An 18,965-nucleotide genomic window follows, 5' to 3' on the forward strand; every position below is an offset into this window, starting at 1 on the left:
CTCTTGTTGCCCAGGAAGAAGCTACACACTGAAGGTGTCTGAGATGAGCTTCTCCGATTCACAATGAGACTGGGCACAGAGATCACTACCACAGTATTTTTTTACTGATGACTTTATTTTGGTTTGATAGTTTGATTTTTTCTGAGCGCAAACCCTTGTATCTCATGGTGTAAAGTAGCCAGAATATCATAGACACCGGCACTGTAAATTTTCAGTTAGAAAGAAAGATCACAGTTTTACTATTACAAGGAATATTTCAAAACATTCAAAAGAAACAATGAGTTATTGGGTACATAAATGTTTCATAAAACAGTGTGATCGTTAAAGAAAGGCTAAATAAAGAACATTAAGAAAGGCATGATGTACCCATATAAGCATTGAAAAAACATTCACAAAACATAGACTCTAGGCCATAACTACACTAGAAAAAAGCAATGCTGATTTGTTTTCACTAAAACATTTTTTACAACAAATGATCTCCATAACAAAAAGCAATGAATGATAGATTCACAAGGATGACCATTTCAACTGCAGCCACGATACATTTTCATGTATTTCACAAACAAAAACATTGTCACCAAACAAACATACAAACTCCACAAATTTATATAGAGATGCACAACAATATGTATTTGTGTATTATTTTGAAAATCTAAATGTTGCACTATTGTTCTGAGAAACAGAGCACTGTCTAACTAATGCATATCTGAAGCTACTCAATGGAAACTTCATTTTCCTGAATTTATTCAAATTGCCAGGCAAAGGATCTTGCCAATGCATTTGGGGACAGAGAATTCGGGCAGTGTGTCAGTATCTAGATATGATATAATTTCTCCAGATTGTCTCCAGATATACAAATTTGGTGTATAATTAAATCATTATAATAAATAGGTTATACATATATATTATCCTGAGTTGTTTTCATTTAAACATCAGTACAAAAACCATGAGGTTTTAATCCTGAACATATGCGTGAATATTGCTATATGAGGAAAGCAGAAATGCAACTCCACGCATGAACAGCAGAGGGCGCCCAGCAGAAACAGTTTTTGCTGCTTTTGCAGTGGACCAAACCATCTGCGTTTCCCCCTGCAGATCTTCCACAGGCATAAGCCTTTTTTTTTGACTCCAAATCCCAGAATTCCCTTCGGATTATCCTTCACATCCCACATTGAGCCTCTCTTCCGGGAAACGGCCGGAGAAAGTAAAACTGATGCTAATTAAAGTAGCCAGGAAAGATTTATTTGAAACCCTGGTGACACTGAAACCGCACATTGTTGAGGGCAGGTCTGGATGGCAGTCTCTTTTAGCGTAGATAACAGGCCAGTCCTGGCAGTGGAGGTGGTTTCGCCTCACTTCCTGCGGCTGGCTGAAGGAGGAGGGTTCGCCATGGGGGTTTATGCATCCCTGCCTGTGTGCCAGGCGTGTATCTCAGAGACGCCCCACGTCCGCGGGTCGGTCGCCACTCCTTCACTCGCAGGCTAATTTTCCGTCGAAGCTGGACAGGGCGATGGCAAAGGCTTGCACCGCACACAGCGGGTAGCTGTAGTCCAGCGTGAAGGCGTCGTCCGCCACGCGCCCGAACTGCATCACGATGTAGTCCTCTGGGAACGGGAAATAAGGGGGGGGTGGAAACACGGACAAAAAGGGTTAATACCTAGCCTTCCACTGTTAAAGTACGATATAATCTACAGCTCCTCAAATCCGCATTTCACTACAAAGTCACAGTCTGTGACTTCGATGTGTGTTAGATGTTGGTGAATTCCATGATGGGAACTGCACTGCAGTGCCAGTCATGCTGAGCAACAACAGAATTTTAAAAAGGTTCCATTGGTCAAATTGTATTTGATATAGGTTGCAGCCGCAATAAACACAAGTAACAGCATTCAGGTTGTGTGATTCATCTCTTTTATGCCATTATTTTACTACTTCTATATTATACGAAGCTCAAATTACAATTCTTCATATTTTGGATGACAAAACCGATTTAGTCGAAACTATGCATGTGAGTCGTATCAGGGATTGACCTGGATTCGCTGCGCTTGTCTGGCATTAAAAGCCGGTTTAAGGCGAGGCCCTGCAACCGGGGTTGGCTGGAACCAGTCTGGGCGGTGCCGCGGCGCTTACCGTCTTTGCTGTGGACGATCTGGAAGTTCTTGATGGAGGCCTGGGTGACGCGCCCGGCGAAGTTGAGCACGTGGGAGGCGGTCTCCTCATTCCAGACGGGCGTCTTGTTGTGCAGCTCGATCAGGTTCTCCGTCTTGCGGTTCTGGTAGCGGGTCAGCAGGCCGTCGGTGTCCTGACGGCAGAGAGACATGTCCCCCCCCCGTTCACTTCCCATCACGGTAATACACTTACTATTACACTACTCATAGTAATACCTCAGTCATTAATTAAAATATGTGGTGGTTGTTAGTTAGAACATAGCATTAATTTAAATGCAATAATAATTACATTACATTACATTACAGGCATTTGGCAGACGCTCTTATCCAGAGCGACGAACAACCACAATATAACCACAACCAGGAACAAGTATGACGAAACCCCTAGAGAGAAGTACCGGTCCAAGTGCAGGGAACAACCGCATAGTTCAACTTGGGCCCTGAAGGTTAAACTAACTAACACAAACGAGAACAGCAACAACGCAGTCTATGGAAAAAATACAAGCGGTAGTTAAGACAGGTGAATTAACTAAGTCACCTACAAAACAGCTACCTAGTTACAACCCTAAGCTTACAGTCATTTACAGATAATAACAACAATAATAATAAATTATCACTCCACACACAAACCGTAACTTACAAATAGTGTTACAAAACAAATAATACTGTGTCTTCAAGTAATTGTTTCTAGCCCTTGTAATATTTTATAAAAACGGCCGTGTTCGTGATGCGGCGCTGATCGCGCGCATATCGCGCTCCGTCGCTGGAGCACGTCGGTGAAACCGAGAGCGCGGACACTGAGCGCAGCTCCGCTTACGTTGCGCGGTCGGATCGGCACGCGCTCGCTGTCCTCGCTCATCCCCGGGATCAGCACCGTCATCCGCCTCGGGCCCTTCATCCCCAGGACGTTGGTCTCCTGGAAGAGAGCGGCCAATCGGGGCAGTTATGACGGGGCGACACAGCTCAGGAGGTATAAGAGCGGTCGGTCTGGCAGTCGGAGGGTTGCCGGTTCGATCCCCCCGCCCTGGGCGTGTCGAAGTGTCCCCGAGCAAGACACCTAACCCCTAATTGCTCTGGGGAACGAGAGGCATCAATTGTAAGGCGCTTTGGATAAAAGCGCTATACAAATGCAGTTCATTCGCCAATTATATATAGCGCTTTTTTTTTTTTGGTGGTGGTGGAATGCCTGCGTTACTACAGCAACCTGACAGGCGCTGTATCGGTTCAGACGCCTTGCCGGGCGGCGCCTCCATCCGGCCAATCAGACATTACATTACATTACAGGCATTTAGCAGACGCTCTTATCCAGAGCGACTTACACAACTTTTACATAGCATTTTACATTGTATCCATTTATACAGCTGGATATATACTGAAGCAATTTCGGTTAAGTACCTTGCTCAAGGTTACAACGGAAGTGTCTTACCCGGGAATCGAACCTGCGACCTTTCGGTTACAAGCCCAGTTCCTTACCCACTGTGATACACTCAGACGGAGTCCTGCGGCTGATCACTCACGTAAATGATGGCGGCGAGCTCCTGGCGGGCGTTGGACATGTCGGGCAGAGCCCGGTCTGGGTTCAGCGCGTTGTCGAACACGGTGAACCTGGTGCCCATCAGATTCGACCTGCGGAACGGAAAAAACCCCACGTACGCTCAGCACGCTGGGGGCCAAGGCCCCAGTCTGCATCGCAAAAAGGCTTAAACCACGTTTGGAATACTGTCTGAGAACAAATAATGCATCTCGTGCTGAATCCGCCTTAAATGCACTGCATGAAAGAGATTTAAATGAGGAGGAGAGATTTAAACAAAGGGGGAATAAACTCCGTTAGTGTCGTAGAGCTGTGACGTAAGGCTAAACTTCAGTTGCTTACTTCCTGCCCTATGTTACATCCAAATCCCTTCACCAAAATAGCATATTGCATACAGATATATACTTTGTGCTATAAATTGCTAAGTGCTATAAATTCTCAATAAGGCAGCTTATTGTGGCAATAATGTTGATGTAATGTGATGTTAATATTAATCTTTTAAACATTCACATAATATTACCTTCAGGAAGATTTTAATCTGGATTTAAATTTCCATAACATTGATATTAAACTACACAAATTCTGTCAATCAAAATTGTTCAAGTGACTTTACCTTAATTTTCCAATGAAATTCTCTCCACCTCTAGACATGTCTGTGGGATCTATGGAAATCAGGTAGTTAGAGGTAGTGCTCTTCTTTCGCTTCCTGCCAGCCAGAAGAAAGACCTGGAAGTAAAGGATAAAGATGTCATGGGCGGGACTGACACGACCTTCTGACCCTCTGCTAATCCCTCTATCAAGCTCCATTCCAAAATTATTCCTAATTTTCCGATGGGTAACTATAGGTACCGTATTTCTTACAGCATGTTGAAAGACACAATCCACTCAAAAAATGGCCCTACTTTCAGAAAAATGTTTTTTAAAAACCTTGTGTAATCACTTTTGTACACTTTAAAAGTGTTAAATCATAAAGATGTGTTTACTTTTTCTATGTAAAAAGGTGAAATAATACAATTTGTTTTTAATGTTACATGTTTACGAACAGGAAAGCTGGTGCTTCTTCTGTAGGAAAATTAACATTCACAAGTTTGCTGCCAAATGGAGTCACAATAGTTAATAGTTAAGGTCAGCAAGCTAGCAAAAACATGGAGAACTACATTGAAAATGACAGACTCTGATTTAATTCACTTTGTTGATGATGTCTAAAAGACCAATACCAAACTCACCAGCAGAGGGCAGCATAGGATTTTTTTCTTCCAGTATTAAAAAAAAACTTCATAAAAACTCAACATAGCATTCATTGTCTTAGGTTCTTTCTTTAAACATAGCCAATAAAAATGATACTTTTGATTGCACACGGTCTTTAAAATGTGGTAATTACTTTACAGTATTATTAACTTTGAAATTCAAAGACAATGCATTTTTGAAGTATACTAAAATTTTACAGTATGCCCTGATGGAAATTCCAACTACCAGCCTACGATGGAGTCTAGCTGGATCCAGCTCCTGCTCCAGTTGGATACCATCTGGAATTTGGGGATGATCTGTTGTCTGTACCAAGGTGGACCCCCCAACTGGCCATGGTCTTACCAGCACGGTTGCAATCTTAACCCAGAGGTACCACCAGGGATTTTGGGCCCCATGAAAAGATCTCACACTGGGTTCCACCACCCCAGAAAATCCTATGTTCTAATATTTTTTGGGGCCACTGGAGTCTCTGTTCAACCATCTTGTTGGCAGCTTGACCATCTCCAAACCAGCTTTAAACCAGGCTGAAACCAGCTTAAAACTAGGCTAGATCCAGTTTAAAACCAGGCTGAAACCAGCTTAAAACAAGGCCAGATCCAGTTTAAAACCAGACTGAAACCAGCTTCAAACCGGGCCAGATGCAGTTTAAAACCAGACTGAAACCAGCTTCAAACCCAGGCTGGATCCTGGCTGGAATTTGCCCTCCTCTCCCCCCAGCCGTAGCCCTGGGTCAGCCGGCTCTTCCGTTACCTTCTTCTCGTTGTCCAGGTGCAGGAAGTAGGTGGGGTAGAGGCCGCGGTCCATCCCTCGCTTGTCCCGGGTAACTTTGCACTTGACCGTGACGCCCTGCTGGGCCGGCTGCAGCACAAACTCCTCCAGGCTGTTGAACTCGATCACGGGCGAGGGGGCCCTCTCCTCCTAAACACAAACCACGCAGGTCAGTACCGCCACATCAGCAGAGAGAGGAGCCACAGCTCCCCCTAGAGGTGCTGTTCATCCTTTCGCATAAGTCAGTCCTGATGCAGAGGCTGGTTATTGGTTTAAATAAAAAAAAACATCAACGTCAGAAAAACTAGCCAGTGTGTTTATCAATTAATATGTGTTCGTGATGACTCACATTGCTGAAGGTCAGTCATAAATCATAAATCATTTCTGCTGCATAAATTGATATTAAACTCCAGCCAACCAACACTGTGCAGTGTCATTAACTTGCCAACTAATTTAAGCAAGTGATTAATTTAATTTAATGCCATAACATGGCAAGTTATTTTGCAAGGTGGATCGATATAGATAGTGACTGATATCACTGCATATCTCTGCACTGACGATTTTGTAGTTCGTAATCCCAGGCGATTGAGGGCGGAGGGTTTCTGTTGGAGGTGGATATAGACCCACCTTCTTTCCCTTCTTCCCTTTCCCCTTTTTCTTCTTCACTTCTGAGTCATCATCTTCATCACTCTCTTCGGCCTTTGAAGATCCTGAGAGAAGAGGAGGAAGGGGTGAAAGAATATTGGCTCCCTTTCTCCGTTGTCCTAAACACCTTTGGCTTGCAAAATATGACAAAACTGTCCATTGAGACTGTCCATTATCTCCACACACATACGGGGAGTTCAGCCATCAGCAGTAAAAGGTTGCTACAAGCCCGGGCGTGCACAGAAATCACCTACATTTACTCTCCAAACCATCTCTGTGAATAAAGCTAACTTACATTTATTTGTAAATCAAGGTAAAGGTTAAATGTTTATTGAATCCATGGCCAGAATTTCTGAACACAGCTTTTTCTAGAAAGCTCAATAACTAGGGTGGCACAACATACCTTTCTTTTTCATTTTCTTGTCTTTATCTTTGTCTTTTTCTTTTTCTTTTTCTTTGTCCTTCTCTTTGTCTTTCTCTTTGTCCTTCTCCTTGTCCTTCTCTGCTCCGGCCTGGAACATGGAGGCCGGGTCAGCATTGCTCTTCTTCTTCGTCTTGCTGGACTTGGTCTCCGGTTCGCTCTCCTCGCTCTCAGATTTGGACGCTGTTTAACGAGTCGAATGCAGGGTTTAAATTCGAATAAAGGTGTCTCTGTTACCCCTTACATTTCTGCTAAACTCATCTACTAAACTCCCGCAGGGCCACTGCACCAGCTACGGCCGAGAAAACGCTGCTCTCATTTTTTAGAAATTTGTAAACATATTCATTTCAGCATACTTGGGGCTTTTTCATGAAGGATTAATAGTTTTCTTTAGTTAGCATTCACTATGTGTATCTAAAGTAATGTTTAAAAATCTGTTGATGAATATTTTCTGGTAATGATGGATATGCAGGAGAAATATGACCCCTGGAGGATGAGATGTGGCTTCTTAAGGGGCTTATCCTGCTAGTAAATGCATTTCAAACTGGAGGCAGTGAAATGTTCAGTATAAATGCAGCACACCGTGTTAATGGCACCTGTGACGCTTTCTCACTCAGAAATATTTTGTCTCCTAAAAATAAATAATTAAAAAATGAAATGGTCACCTTTCTTCTTGCTTTTCTCTGGCTTTTCCCCGTTTATGATGAACAGAGAGGCCGGCTCCTTCTTTTTGGGTTTAGATGATTTTCCTTTTCCATCTGATGATTCACTTTTGTCCTCTGAACGAGACACAGCAGAGAACGAAAGAGTTTATTTTTTTTATTTTTACAAAAGCACCTCAGAGCAACATCATCATTTTTACCATGTTGTTTTGGTTACATTACATTACAGGCATTTAGCAGACACTCTTATCCAGAGCGACTTACACAACATTTTAGTCAGTTCAAGCCCTCTTCTGATCGTGAATGCAGCTTTAAACGGGCAACATGGCGCTAAAAAACAGATCGTTTTTTAAAATTCTTATTTATTAAATATTTTTACCCGTTAATATTAGCAATATGAAATTATGTACATTTCAATAAATTTCCATCAGAAAATGAAAGATGTAAAAAACGTCCGACCCGTGTGCACTAGGTTCTTTAAAAAGGTTTCCTCTTCTCGCTGCACAATCAAATCTTCTCTGTAAGCCTCTTAGCACACCAAGAGAAAAACAGATTTAACCTCCACACTAATCGTGAATAAAAGGAAACTGCTAGCACGCAAAATTAGGCTCCTTTCCCTAGCTTGATTTTTTCCCCTTCCATAAGAGCATTTGCCTAACCTGTAAAAATGTGAAATAACTTCAGGTTGAAGACTGTAACTCTGTCCATCCCAGAGTTTCTGTTATATTTAGCCATCATGACTGTGTTGCTGTACTTTTCCAAAGTTATGTGTTTACTGACTCCCCACCTGTACTGGAGTCATACAAAATATGCAGTGTAGCATACAGGTATACTAGTGATGTGAATGAGGTGTCATTTCACCAAAAATGGATTGAGTCGTCGTATGGCATCGGAGTGTGGCACAGTGGGTAAGGAACTGCGCTTGTAACCGAAAGGTCGCAGGTTCGATTCCCGTAGGACACGCCGTTGTACCCTTGAGCAGTACTTAGCCTGCATTGCTTCAGTATATATCCAGCTGTATAAATGGATACAATGTAAAGTGCTATGTAAAAAGTTGTGTAAGTCGCTCTGGATAAGAGCGTCTGCTAAATGCCTGTAATGTAATGTAATGCATCGGTCACCTATAATCTGGTTTTGCTGTGGAAATAAATAACAAAGTGAGCCGAAAGAGATTCTTCAGTTTGAGCTCTGTCACTCAAATGAGGAGGTATAAATGGAAATTAGCAAAAGGTCAATTCTGCACAGACATCAGGAAGTATGTTTTTTACACAGAGAGTATAGTCGCTGTGTGGAAGAGCCTGCCAGGTCATGTACTAGAGGCAGAAACTCTGGGGGTTTTCAAGACCAGGCTTGACACGGTGTTAGATGCCATCTAGTTTGTAGGTAACCTGAGCATCAAGTACACTTTAGTGGTAGGAAAATGGCAAGCGTGGTTGGGCTGAATGGCCTGTTCTCATCATTATGTTTTGTTATGTTATCTTTTGATTGGTTAAGGCAAGACCTTGATTGACAGGTCTATGTAGCTCCACCCATTAGAATGTTGGTGAAAGCCTCACTACCTGTATGCTGAGTGTAGACTGACTGTGACATGTGGACTGACAGGTCACGCACACTGACCTTTGGATTTAGACTTCTTGTCTTTGGTGTCTGTTGTTGTGCTGTCCTTTGAGGTCTTCTTCTTTGTCTTCTTTTGGGGAGTTTCGTCCTCTTCGTCATCGTTGTCATCCTCATCATCTGAATCTGATCCAGTTTAAAAGGAAGATTAAGATCAGACCAAGGAAACTGTAGCTGAACTGGGGTTTGTGTAGCGTGCGCAAAAAACTGAAAATACAGGCCTGTAGACAGTATGGTAACAGGGCCTACAGGTTTTAGGTTTTAATCCCAGGAAAAAACTGCTTGATTTGAATTTTTTTGGCATTAATCTCTGTAACTGGACAATGCATAAGAAATGTTTGTTAATGGGGATATAAAGAGAGTGAAATTGGTCCGTTGTGATTATTAAAGCACAGCACTGAGCATAGATTTGATCCTTACTCTTTTTCTTCTTTGGAGCACTTTTTGTCTTCTTCTTTGGCTCGGCCTTTGTCCCCGATTCTTCCTTTTCCTTTTCCGCTTTCTTTTTTTTCACCGTCTTTCCATCTTTTGAAGGGATTGAAAGAATGGGATGGGATGGGGGTGGGGGTGGTGGTGGTTACATCACCATTGTTAAAACCACATTTCAAAATCATTGCAAACTCCTCTAGCTAGTAGCACTAACTGTAACTTGTAGGTTAAGAAAAATTACACATTATTAAAATAATAAATATCTTATTTAATATTTGACAACTGCCTAGTTTTACAGAAGCATAGCTACAGGTGTATCTCATCATAATGCACAAAAACTACAGTATGTGAGTAAGACAGTTCTGGATGATAATATATTGGGCATTACTATTCTATCAGTGGGGCATTAGTCCATAACAGTGGGGCACTAGTACTCGATGGGGCATTAGTACGCTATCAGTGGGGCAATTAGGGTATACGTGTGCATACTCTGTGCGGGTGCGCTCTCCTCCTCTCCAGAGGGGTCCTCGCTCTTTTTGCTCTTGGTCTTTTTGGGTTTGGCCTCAGAACCATTGGTCAGGGTCACGACTAGGTCCTGCTTCTTTTTCCTGGGCTTCTAACGGGTCCATCCTGCAGGAGACAGAGAACTGCTGTCACAGGTTCCCACAGTCAGGAGCTCCCAGCAGGCAATGGGGCATGGAACTCCATCTCCCAGCACTCATGCAGGCAATGAGAGCTCCAGCTTAGGGAACAGGGAACTCCATCTCCCAGCACTCATGCAGGCAATGAGAGCTCCAGCTTAGGGAGCAGGGAACTCCATCCCCCAGCATTCATGCAGGCAATGAGAGCTCCAGCTTAGGGAGCAGGGAACTCCATCTCCCAGCACTCATGCAGGCAATGAGAGCTCCAGCTTAGGGAGCAGGGAACTCCATCTCCCAGCACTCATGCAGGCAATGAGAGCTCCAGCTTAGGGAACAGGGAACTCTGTCTCCGTACATACAGAAAACACTATACACAGATTTACACAAGCATCTGCCTCACTGCAAAATCATTTTCACAGGTTTGACACACTGTCGTTGCAAAGGAGACTGTAAATGCAATAAAATTTCTTCTATATGCTAGGTATAATACACTATACACATTTCTATAGCTGCTACATATGTCGTTTTCTTTTTTTAATTTTAAGATCATAAAATGTGAATGATACTTAAGAAGACAGAGAGAACAGGTGAGGAACAGTGTGAGACGAAGTGTCAGTGACTCACCGTGAATGCACACGGCAGCAGGGAGAAGCCAGAATGGGAAAGATGAAGTTAGAAATACAGTTTCAATGGAACAGCTAATTAACCCACCCCCAACCCCCCAATCCGTGGCTTCCCCTTGTGGGCGCTGTAGCCAATCCGTGGCTTCCCCTTGTGGGTGCTGTAGCCAATCCGTGGCTTCCCCTTGTGGGCGCTGTGCCAAGCCGTTGGCTTCCCCTTGTGCCCTGCTGCTAGGCACCATTTCCCCTTGAGCCATGAAACCATCGCCACCTGTGAGATGCATCGCTCATACGCTGGAACTTCTTCAGCCGGTCATGTCAGGCTTTTGTGTCTGAATGGTCAAAAACTTTTCATCAGAGAATGACACATAAACATTTCAAAGCAAAGCACATGAGACAAAGCAAATAACTCAGTCTAATCGCTGGGAAATCATCTGAAGGCTCGAGCTGAATTTTGATTTGGCTGCTGGATATCTGATTCGCAATAGGAACTTGGTGCATCAAGAGACCTTGGTCGCAGAATCAGATCTTTTTCGAGCTAAAAGCAAAACCTGCACCTACGCACCTAAATGAATTACATTGCATACACGGTTGCAACTCCTATCTGAAGACGTCCATTGTTCTTAGCAGCTTTATTGTATCTTTAGCCACACATGATATCTGAATGCTTAAGTACTTGCAATCGTGGTCACGCATAACGACCCGGATCGAACTCAACCTTGCTGGCTAAAACAGAACCCTGTGCCTTTCGCTAAGATTGGACAGCCAGTCTCATCTCATTTCTCACATTAGGGAATGATGTAAAATCCCTGTGTTAGAAGTGGTGGATGCTTTTGCCATTTTGGAGTTCTTACACAAAAACAAAATAAAAAATAAAAATAGGCCTAATTCACCTTACTCAACAGTACACTGGCAGTGCCCCATATGGGATGCAAACATATAACCACAGGGTTATAAGTCTACACTTCTGCCCATACATAGCTACGCCATGGATGCTTTCTAACACTGGATACACGTGTGACAAATTGCCGATGTACCGACCATCGGAACAGCTCCTGATATGGACCAGACACAGGGCTAAATGAAGAACACAGAGAGCTGCCTCTTGAAGACTCTGTGTTGTGTGTGTGTGTGTGTGTGTGTGCGTGCTTGCGTGTGTGCGTGTGTGTGTGCATGCTTGTGTTCAGTGACTCTGCATGAGTGGTTTTGGGTACCTGTGTGAACTTTTGAGCTTCTGGGTGAGGTGACCCATTTCACCTGAGCAAATGGCCTGGGCATGACTCAATTACACAACCTTCCCTTCTTAATCACCCCCTGAATTGCCTGCCAGATCTGAGCCAAAGCTTTGCTGTCACTTCCAATCATAGCAGAACACAAGAACACAGTGCTGCACAGTCACACCGGGCCAGAGAAAGGACAGCTTTTGAAAAGCATTGTGGGTAAACAGGAGAAAAGTGGCTCAAGTTATCATCCACCTCACTTGTCTCCAGAAATATAAAACACATACATGATTTCAGAAAAAAGCATGACATAATCTTTTATTACTGATTTCAGTGACTAGTGAGCCAATTGCCTCTATTACAGAATAATTTATTTCTGACTTGAGTAACTATTGACCCTGATGGCCTTCATTACTTGCATATTTTCATGTGCTATGTCAAGAAAGGAAATGAAAAGATGACAAAATGCGGTGTATTTCAAACTCCTCTGCAACTCTTCAATAGAGAACAACAGAAGCCAATTAATTTAGTTTCATTGCATGTCTAACAGGTCACCCCACTAAAAAGTGTGCATTATTGGCCCTTAAGTTCAGCTTCACAAATAACTGCAATTTTCTTACTGTTATACAAAATGACTCACTGTGTGTTGTTAGTGCTGTTACTATTTGACATTTGTGTTCATAGATGAAAATGTTCTTGTTCACAAATCAAACTGTTCGCATTCATCAATTTTATAATTGATTCCAGCAACATCCAACTGCAGATTCATGTGAATAAATAAATAAAAAAACATATACTGATAAGTTAAAACTTTTAGTGCGATTGATCCATCAATCAGGAATTACAGTGGAACACTGTGGAGCCAGAACTGGCCTTGAGTCTGTTTTTGCAAGAAGATTAAGTAGAAGACAAGGGAAATATAAGTAAGGGTAGCGTAATTTCCTGGTACTTTAGTGTGACCGCATGCATAATCTACTTAAGACGCCATTTTGCGTGGCTATTTATAACCTTACCTCAGACAATCCTCACCCACCTGATAACTGTGATTCAGCCCTCAGGGCTTCCATTATAAATTGGGTTCACTGGGAGGTGGCCTCACTAGTGTTCACGGCGTCTGCCGAAAAAGTACTGAATCCGTTTTAGATTAAAGCTTCCGATAATCCTTTTCTCATGTCTCCTTTTCTACCACTCTGAGTTTTCGCTGTTGCGGAAACGCACCGGCCGCACGATTACAACGAAAACGGCGTAAATTAAATAGCCTACACTGTTAGCCGCGGTTAGCGGCTCTGTCCCTGTTAGCCGAAGTTCTCGATGGAATGAACGCATATGGCTCACATTTGGACTGAGATGCTTCTTTATAGTGTGGCTGTTTGTCTCGCCCGAGTGAGGCAGGCTGCTTCCCTTTAAGGCCTATCTGACTGGCACTACACCCGCAACCCCAACATGGTGTCAGAGGGACAGGACACGCACAGTTAAAACTTGTGATAGGTACCACTAATATGCGTAAAACCATTTATGTTCAGGAGCCAAGTTTAAACACAGCAGTCAGGGAAGGACTAGTTTCACCTGCATTAAAAAGTTCATAAGCAATCAAAATATTTTCAATGGCAAGTAAATACATATGCATATTATTTTATTATTTTAGGTTTGTCACTAAAAATGACCCAAAACCATGTACTTAAGCAGATAAACAAATGTTTCACTTAAAAGTAAAGATCAGAGAAGGTTTCTTAGAACTGTCAGTCCCTCCAACACTACTTTCCTGGCCTATCCACCTGTTGTGTGCTTGATACTAAAAGGTAAATATTTCCAGGTAATAACAGGCAAATGTTTGCAGGTAATAGTAAGTAAATGCCTTCAGGTACTAACAGGTAAATGCCTCCAAGCACTAAGAGGTAAACATGGACCAGTTAGATATTATGTTTAATGCGGCCACGGATAAAATCACGGATACTTCATTAGAAAACAATGCAGATATGAGTTTAATCCGTTCAGTACTGCTTTAGAACAAAATCAAATTTGTAACCTGCCAACACGGAATGTTCTCACAACGTTTCATAATGTCAAAGCAGCATTTGAAGAAAAAAAAAACAACAACAGCAAGATGCTAAACACGCTCGCCCAACAGCTAATGCCCTTATAATCATCAGACGTAGGCTAATGGAAAAGGAATTAGCTCACAGGAAAGCAAGCGCGGAAGCTACGTTGGCATTGTTATTGTGCACTCATATCTTTTAAAAGAAAATAAATACGGCAAAAAAAAAAAAAAATCCACAGGTCACATGATTGCTATGCGAGGGGAAAACATGCTTAAGCCATCCACAGTAATGCACCGTCCATCAGAAAAAAAAAACCCCAACTACTAATAATGTACATCTATCGCTCTTATTCACAAGAAGAGGAGACGAGCGGTTCGCCCCAAGTTTTTACCTTTTCTTCAGACATAATCAGCCGGGGGACATCTGGTAAACAGACGGATCAGTAAAACCGCGCTGAAATAAATCCCGCCGGTGGAAAATGTAGAAGGGTAGCTGCCCGGGTTAGCCGTCAGAATGACCGGAGAAAGCTTTTCTCAATGACGCTCCATCAGCAAGTTGCTAAGAGGATTTTTTCTCTCTCTAACCCCATCTGGCATGAAGAGACACATGGACGCCGGGTCTCTATGTGTGTGTGGTTTGTGTGCATGTGTGTGTGTGTGTATTAGTCTCCTTGTGCACATCCTTGTGAGAATGCATGTGCGTGTGTGTTTGTGTATTAGTCTATGTGCCATTTTGTGCGCGTGTGTGCGTCTCCTTGTGTACATCCTTGTGAGAACGCATGTGTGTGTGTGTTTCTGTTTGCACGTATTTATTTTTGCATTTGTGCATGCATATGCGAGGGAGCCGTGTTTGAACCACGTGCAATGTGTGCATTTCTGCTTGTGTGTGTGTGTGTGTGTGTGTGAGAGAGAGAGAGAGTGTGTGTGAGAGTGTGTATGAGAGAGAGGGGCACACATTCAATGACTCACCTGCAGTGGAGTGGAGTTGTCCTTATCAGCACTAAGGAAGAAGAAACGTGTATTTAAAAAGCTACCAATTCCAAAATACAGGTGGTTATCTGCCTGGAATATACTCTACCACCATTTGTACCATTCAGAGCTTATTGATATAACATAACATATTGTGCCTTTTTAAGGTATTTGTCATCAAATATAGAAACAGATGTAACAAGATGTAACATTGAATATGTAACATTCCAAAGGCGTAACTCGTGTAATGGAGTTGAAGTTGCAGTTGCAAATGAGCTGGTGTGTTCTTATTATATAGCTCATTATAGATAGGGTGTACAAATTGAAAGGTTTTCAGTGTTTATGTAACTGGCTCATTGGGTCTCATAGGCCTCAGAGAGCCATTTTTCATTCCTGCACAGAGTGAATGACAGGAACATAGACTTAATAAACATAAGCTGTCTACTGCTTTTGTGTATTTCACAAAAAAATACTGCATTGGGGAAATGATAAGACTGGAATTTAAGGAAATAAATCAAAAATACTCACTCGTTTGCGGTCCAAACTTCCTTCAGGGTCTTTTTCTGTAAAGGCATAAGGAACCTAGAGAGAAAATTCCAGAAGATAAAATGGGTAAGGAAGGAGGGACCCCTGAATTAGCCCCACCTGAACTTTGACCCTGAATGATGTTCTCTTTCTGGTGCTCTTTGTGCTAGAGCTATACTGAATACTGCAGGACTTACACAGAAATAAAACGGTATTTAAAATCACCGGTCTGTTGAGTGGCCTTACGCACTGAACCACTTAATTGTGCATGCCGTACACATGAGAGAACCATTAAACAAACAATTATGGAAGCATACACACACATGAAAAAATGAACATGGACACATGCTGCACACCAACTGTACATGCACACAAGTACAAATATAAATCCATGCAAACAGAAGCACGCACACACACATGTATGGATGCATACATACACACACAGTTGTGCACGCATAAAAACACTCAGACACTTGTGCAGACATGCACAGACAGACAAACACACAGACACTTGTGCGTGCAAATACACACACACACATGCACACACACAGGTTCCTAAACAACAGAAAGATGTGGCATTCAGTGTGTTACCCTGTGCTGTTCCAGGCAGAGGAGAGATGATATAGAGCCCTCTGTTTCTTGAGTGTGTGAGGGTGAGAGACAGAGGGAGGAGAGACAGAAGGAGAGAGTGCAAGAAAGGAAACAGACAGAGAGATAGAGAAAGACAGAGAGAGACAGAGAGAGATGGAGACAGAGAGAAAGAGAGACTCTACACCTGACTGTTCTTTAAGCCCCACTGAGTGGCGGGTCTTCCTCCAGCCCAGAAGGGCAGCTCACCAAAGCCTAAACCCTGAGTCCTAATCGGATTACCCCAAGAGCTACAGCCCACAGGACACGCCCCTTCCACTGGACACGCCCCTTCCTTTAGACACACCCATTCCTCCAGACACGCCCCTTCCTTTAGACACACCCATTCCTCTTGACACACCTCTTCCTCTGGACATGCCTCTTCCTTTAGACACACCCATTCCTCTAAACACACCTCTTCCTCTGGACATGCCCCTTGCTCTAAAAACGCTTCTTCCCCTGGACACACCCTTTGCTCTTTGTAACAGTGTCTCTGTGAAGCTCTACACAAATGAAGCTGAATTAAGTTGAATTCTTCATTTTTGCTGTGTTTTGCGAACTCAGGAGATCTCATTTGGTAACAGTGGCAGCTTAAATCCATTATTTAAGAGCCAATATAGCTGTGATCGAGTGTATCTTTAGAAATCACAGAGCTGAACTGATGGGTGCATGTGAATCAAATATGTTTCTCAGGAGAGCGGTACAGGAACAGTAATACACATTGACCACAAGGTGGTGGAATAACTCAGAAAATAAATGTTGTAGTCCAAGAAGTACATGTACATATACAAGAAAGTACAGTTTCCTATGATTGTGCCGATCTGTCTCATGCACGCACGCACACACATCACGCACTTCAATATAAACACTTGCAGTTAACAAGCTGTCAGATTTAGGGGTGTTACACATGAATAAAACAAACTGAAATGTTTTGGATGAAGTACTGTACGTTAAACACTGAATGTTACCCAATTTGATTAGCCAGTGTCATTCCACACCCTCGTACTCATTAGCCCCGCCCCCTTCGAGGAACCGAAGTAGCCCTCCCTGATTCTCCTCACAGCCGCCAGGGCACACTGACCAGCGCCCGCCCTGATTGGCAAACAAAGGGCTGAGACGCACTGAGCTGCTATCTGATTGGCCGAGTGTCAGGACTAATAGCTCTGCTGGCATTCCTGCAAACCCTTGACAGCAACACAACGTTTGGCAGTTCGCCTACGGAAGGCCAATGAACTTGCTGGTTTTCGGGAGCCGGCCTTAAAGGGACGGCGCCCCTTTTCCATCCACACGACAGGCCGACAGTGTCCACGTCATGCCCCGTTCAACGCGTCCGCGTTCACAAATTGGTTCGGCTCGCATTTTTTTATATTGCAGTTACGTCGCTGCACACGGAATTTTGGCTGTGACTGGAGGGAACAGCTGGAGAAATGATCATCTCTCACTCACTGTATTAGAGTGACTCAACACCAGACAGGGTTGGAAGGGATTTCTGAATTTTAAAAGGGCAGGCCTTTGTGCAGCCAAATTTATTTTTTTTTACTGCCAAAGTGTAAAAGTGAAAAAAGCAATTTAAAAACCTCTTTTGGTCCTACCAACCATTGTGAGAGCTTTATAATATTTATATATTTATTAATTCATTTTTTTTTACTAATTTTGCTATTTTGTTAATTTTAAATCGAATTGTTTATGTTAATGCGGTGTGTGATTTTTCTCTTTAAATTCAGTAACAAAGTTTCGCCACTAGAGGGTGTAACTAACAGAAGCATTATCACAGCTGTTGAACAATTTTTTTTTCCAAATAACCTTTTAAAAATAATAGTATAAAACATTATGATGCCACAGCACAACGTGAGAACCGAATATAAAAAAGTTTTTATTTGTTCTAAGTGACTTTCACACACACACAAAGCCTATGGCTTAGGCAAAATTTTGAAAAAAGCTTGGATTAGCTGAGCAAATACTTCCCTTCCTCCCCTTTCACATTGAGCCAGCTCTATAGGTACACTTTCAAAAGGCCTGCAGGCACAGAGGTTGGGCATAAACACGCTTAGTACAATAGCAGCAGCGTTGTCAGCCGACCGCTGTAGCACAGGGGAAAAATGGGCCATTTTTCCTCTCTCACCACTTGTCTCGTTTGCATTTATCCGTTAATGACTACACTGACGGAGTGACGGGGACGTGAACCCATTGCCCTGGATCGTGCGCACAAAAAAAAAAAAAAAAAGACAAAAGGAAAAAGAAAAAAAGGGGCGACCAATTGAGACCAAACAGGAAACGTGTGGATTACAGTACACAGGATTGCCCCCAGGGGGCGCTGCTGTGTGTGACTGCGCATGAAGGAAACAGTGGAGCAAGGCTTTTCCCATTCGAAATAAGCTGTGTCACGGATTCCAAACAATGGCCCTGCCCGCGGTCGAAACTGCCCTTCCAGCAGCTACAGGGGGTGCTTGTTCTGCATCACCAAACACCAGGGCTGCCACTTATTGTGAACCAATTTTGTGCCGAGGAGTTGCGCTGCACTGACCTATGGGAGATGTAGTTGAAGGGTTGTAGGACAACGTAGAATGCATGCTGCAGCCAGATGACTTTAATGGGCTTCATCGCACCTAATGAATGTAAATTCCCTGCTGTATGTTTTCTGGGTTGGTGAAACTGATACAGCATGTCCTCCAGCAAATGTAAAATGTACTTTCAGAGAACACAGAACTTGTACAGGTGTTGGTTTCCTGACGAAAGGCTGAATATAGAAGGCTTACATTTTAAGCTGTTTCAGTCTGAATCCTTAGCATCCCCAAGCTATTAACATGCAGGTACAGTAAGGTGTCTGAAAACACTGTGTTTC

At 43.0% G+C, this 18,965-nt stretch overlaps 1 protein-coding gene and 1 long non-coding RNA gene across 3 annotated transcripts; one reads left to right on the forward strand and one right to left on the reverse strand.

The window, feature by feature from the left end:
* Positions 1-441: 441 nt before the first annotated feature.
* Positions 442-16,302, reverse strand: LOC135237269 (tubby-related protein 1-like). 2 transcript variants are annotated; one of them, XM_064304204.1, is made up of 15 exons: positions 16,088-16,302; positions 15,500-15,553; positions 14,972-15,002; positions 9,973-10,099; positions 9,475-9,579; positions 9,058-9,180; positions 7,444-7,557; positions 6,761-6,961; positions 6,340-6,422; positions 5,695-5,862; positions 4,310-4,422; positions 3,683-3,791; positions 2,983-3,081; positions 2,128-2,299; positions 442-1,604 (listed from the first exon to the last, which is right to left on the reverse strand). In XM_064304204.1, exons 2-15 carry the CDS (start codon positions 15,544-15,546, stop codon positions 1,471-1,473), a joined length of 1,626 nt encoding a protein of 541 aa, XP_064160274.1. In that variant the 5' UTR covers positions 15,547-15,553; positions 16,088-16,302; the 3' UTR covers positions 442-1,470. The 2 variants fall into 2 exon arrangements, with proteins under 2 accessions (XP_064160274.1, XP_064160275.1); XM_064304205.1 differs by lacking the exons at positions 14,972-15,002; positions 15,500-15,553; positions 16,088-16,302 and adding an exon at positions 14,395-14,589.
* LOC135237271 (uncharacterized) lies at positions 4,418-6,664 on the forward strand. The gene is made up of 2 exons (XR_010324789.1): positions 4,418-4,541; positions 5,144-6,664. It is a non-coding gene; the product is annotated as an uncharacterized LOC135237271 (long non-coding RNA).
* Positions 16,303-18,965: the final 2,663 nt, after the last annotated feature.

This window comes from Anguilla rostrata, chromosome 13, assembly GCF_018555375.3.
Source record: "Anguilla rostrata isolate EN2019 chromosome 13, ASM1855537v3, whole genome shotgun sequence".
NCBI classification, from domain to species: Eukaryota; Metazoa; Chordata; class Actinopteri; order Anguilliformes; family Anguillidae; genus Anguilla; species Anguilla rostrata.

What these genes read in the sequence shown, in the direction of transcription:
- LOC135237269 (XM_064304204.1), bottom strand. Translation starts at nt 15,546, where the DNA reads ATGCCTTTACAGAAAAAGACCCTGAAGGAAGTTTGGACCGCAAACGA. An exon ending in GAAGTTTGGACCGCAAACGA is followed by an intron (nt 15,003 to 15,499) that starts GTGAGTATTTTT and finishes CTTCTTCCTTAG; the next exon opens with TGCTGATAAGGACAACTCCA. An exon ending in CAAGAAAATGAAAAAGAAAG is followed by an intron (nt 6,423 to 6,760) that starts GTATGTTGTGCC and finishes CTCTTCTCTCAG; the next exon opens with GATCTTCAAAGGCCGAAGAG.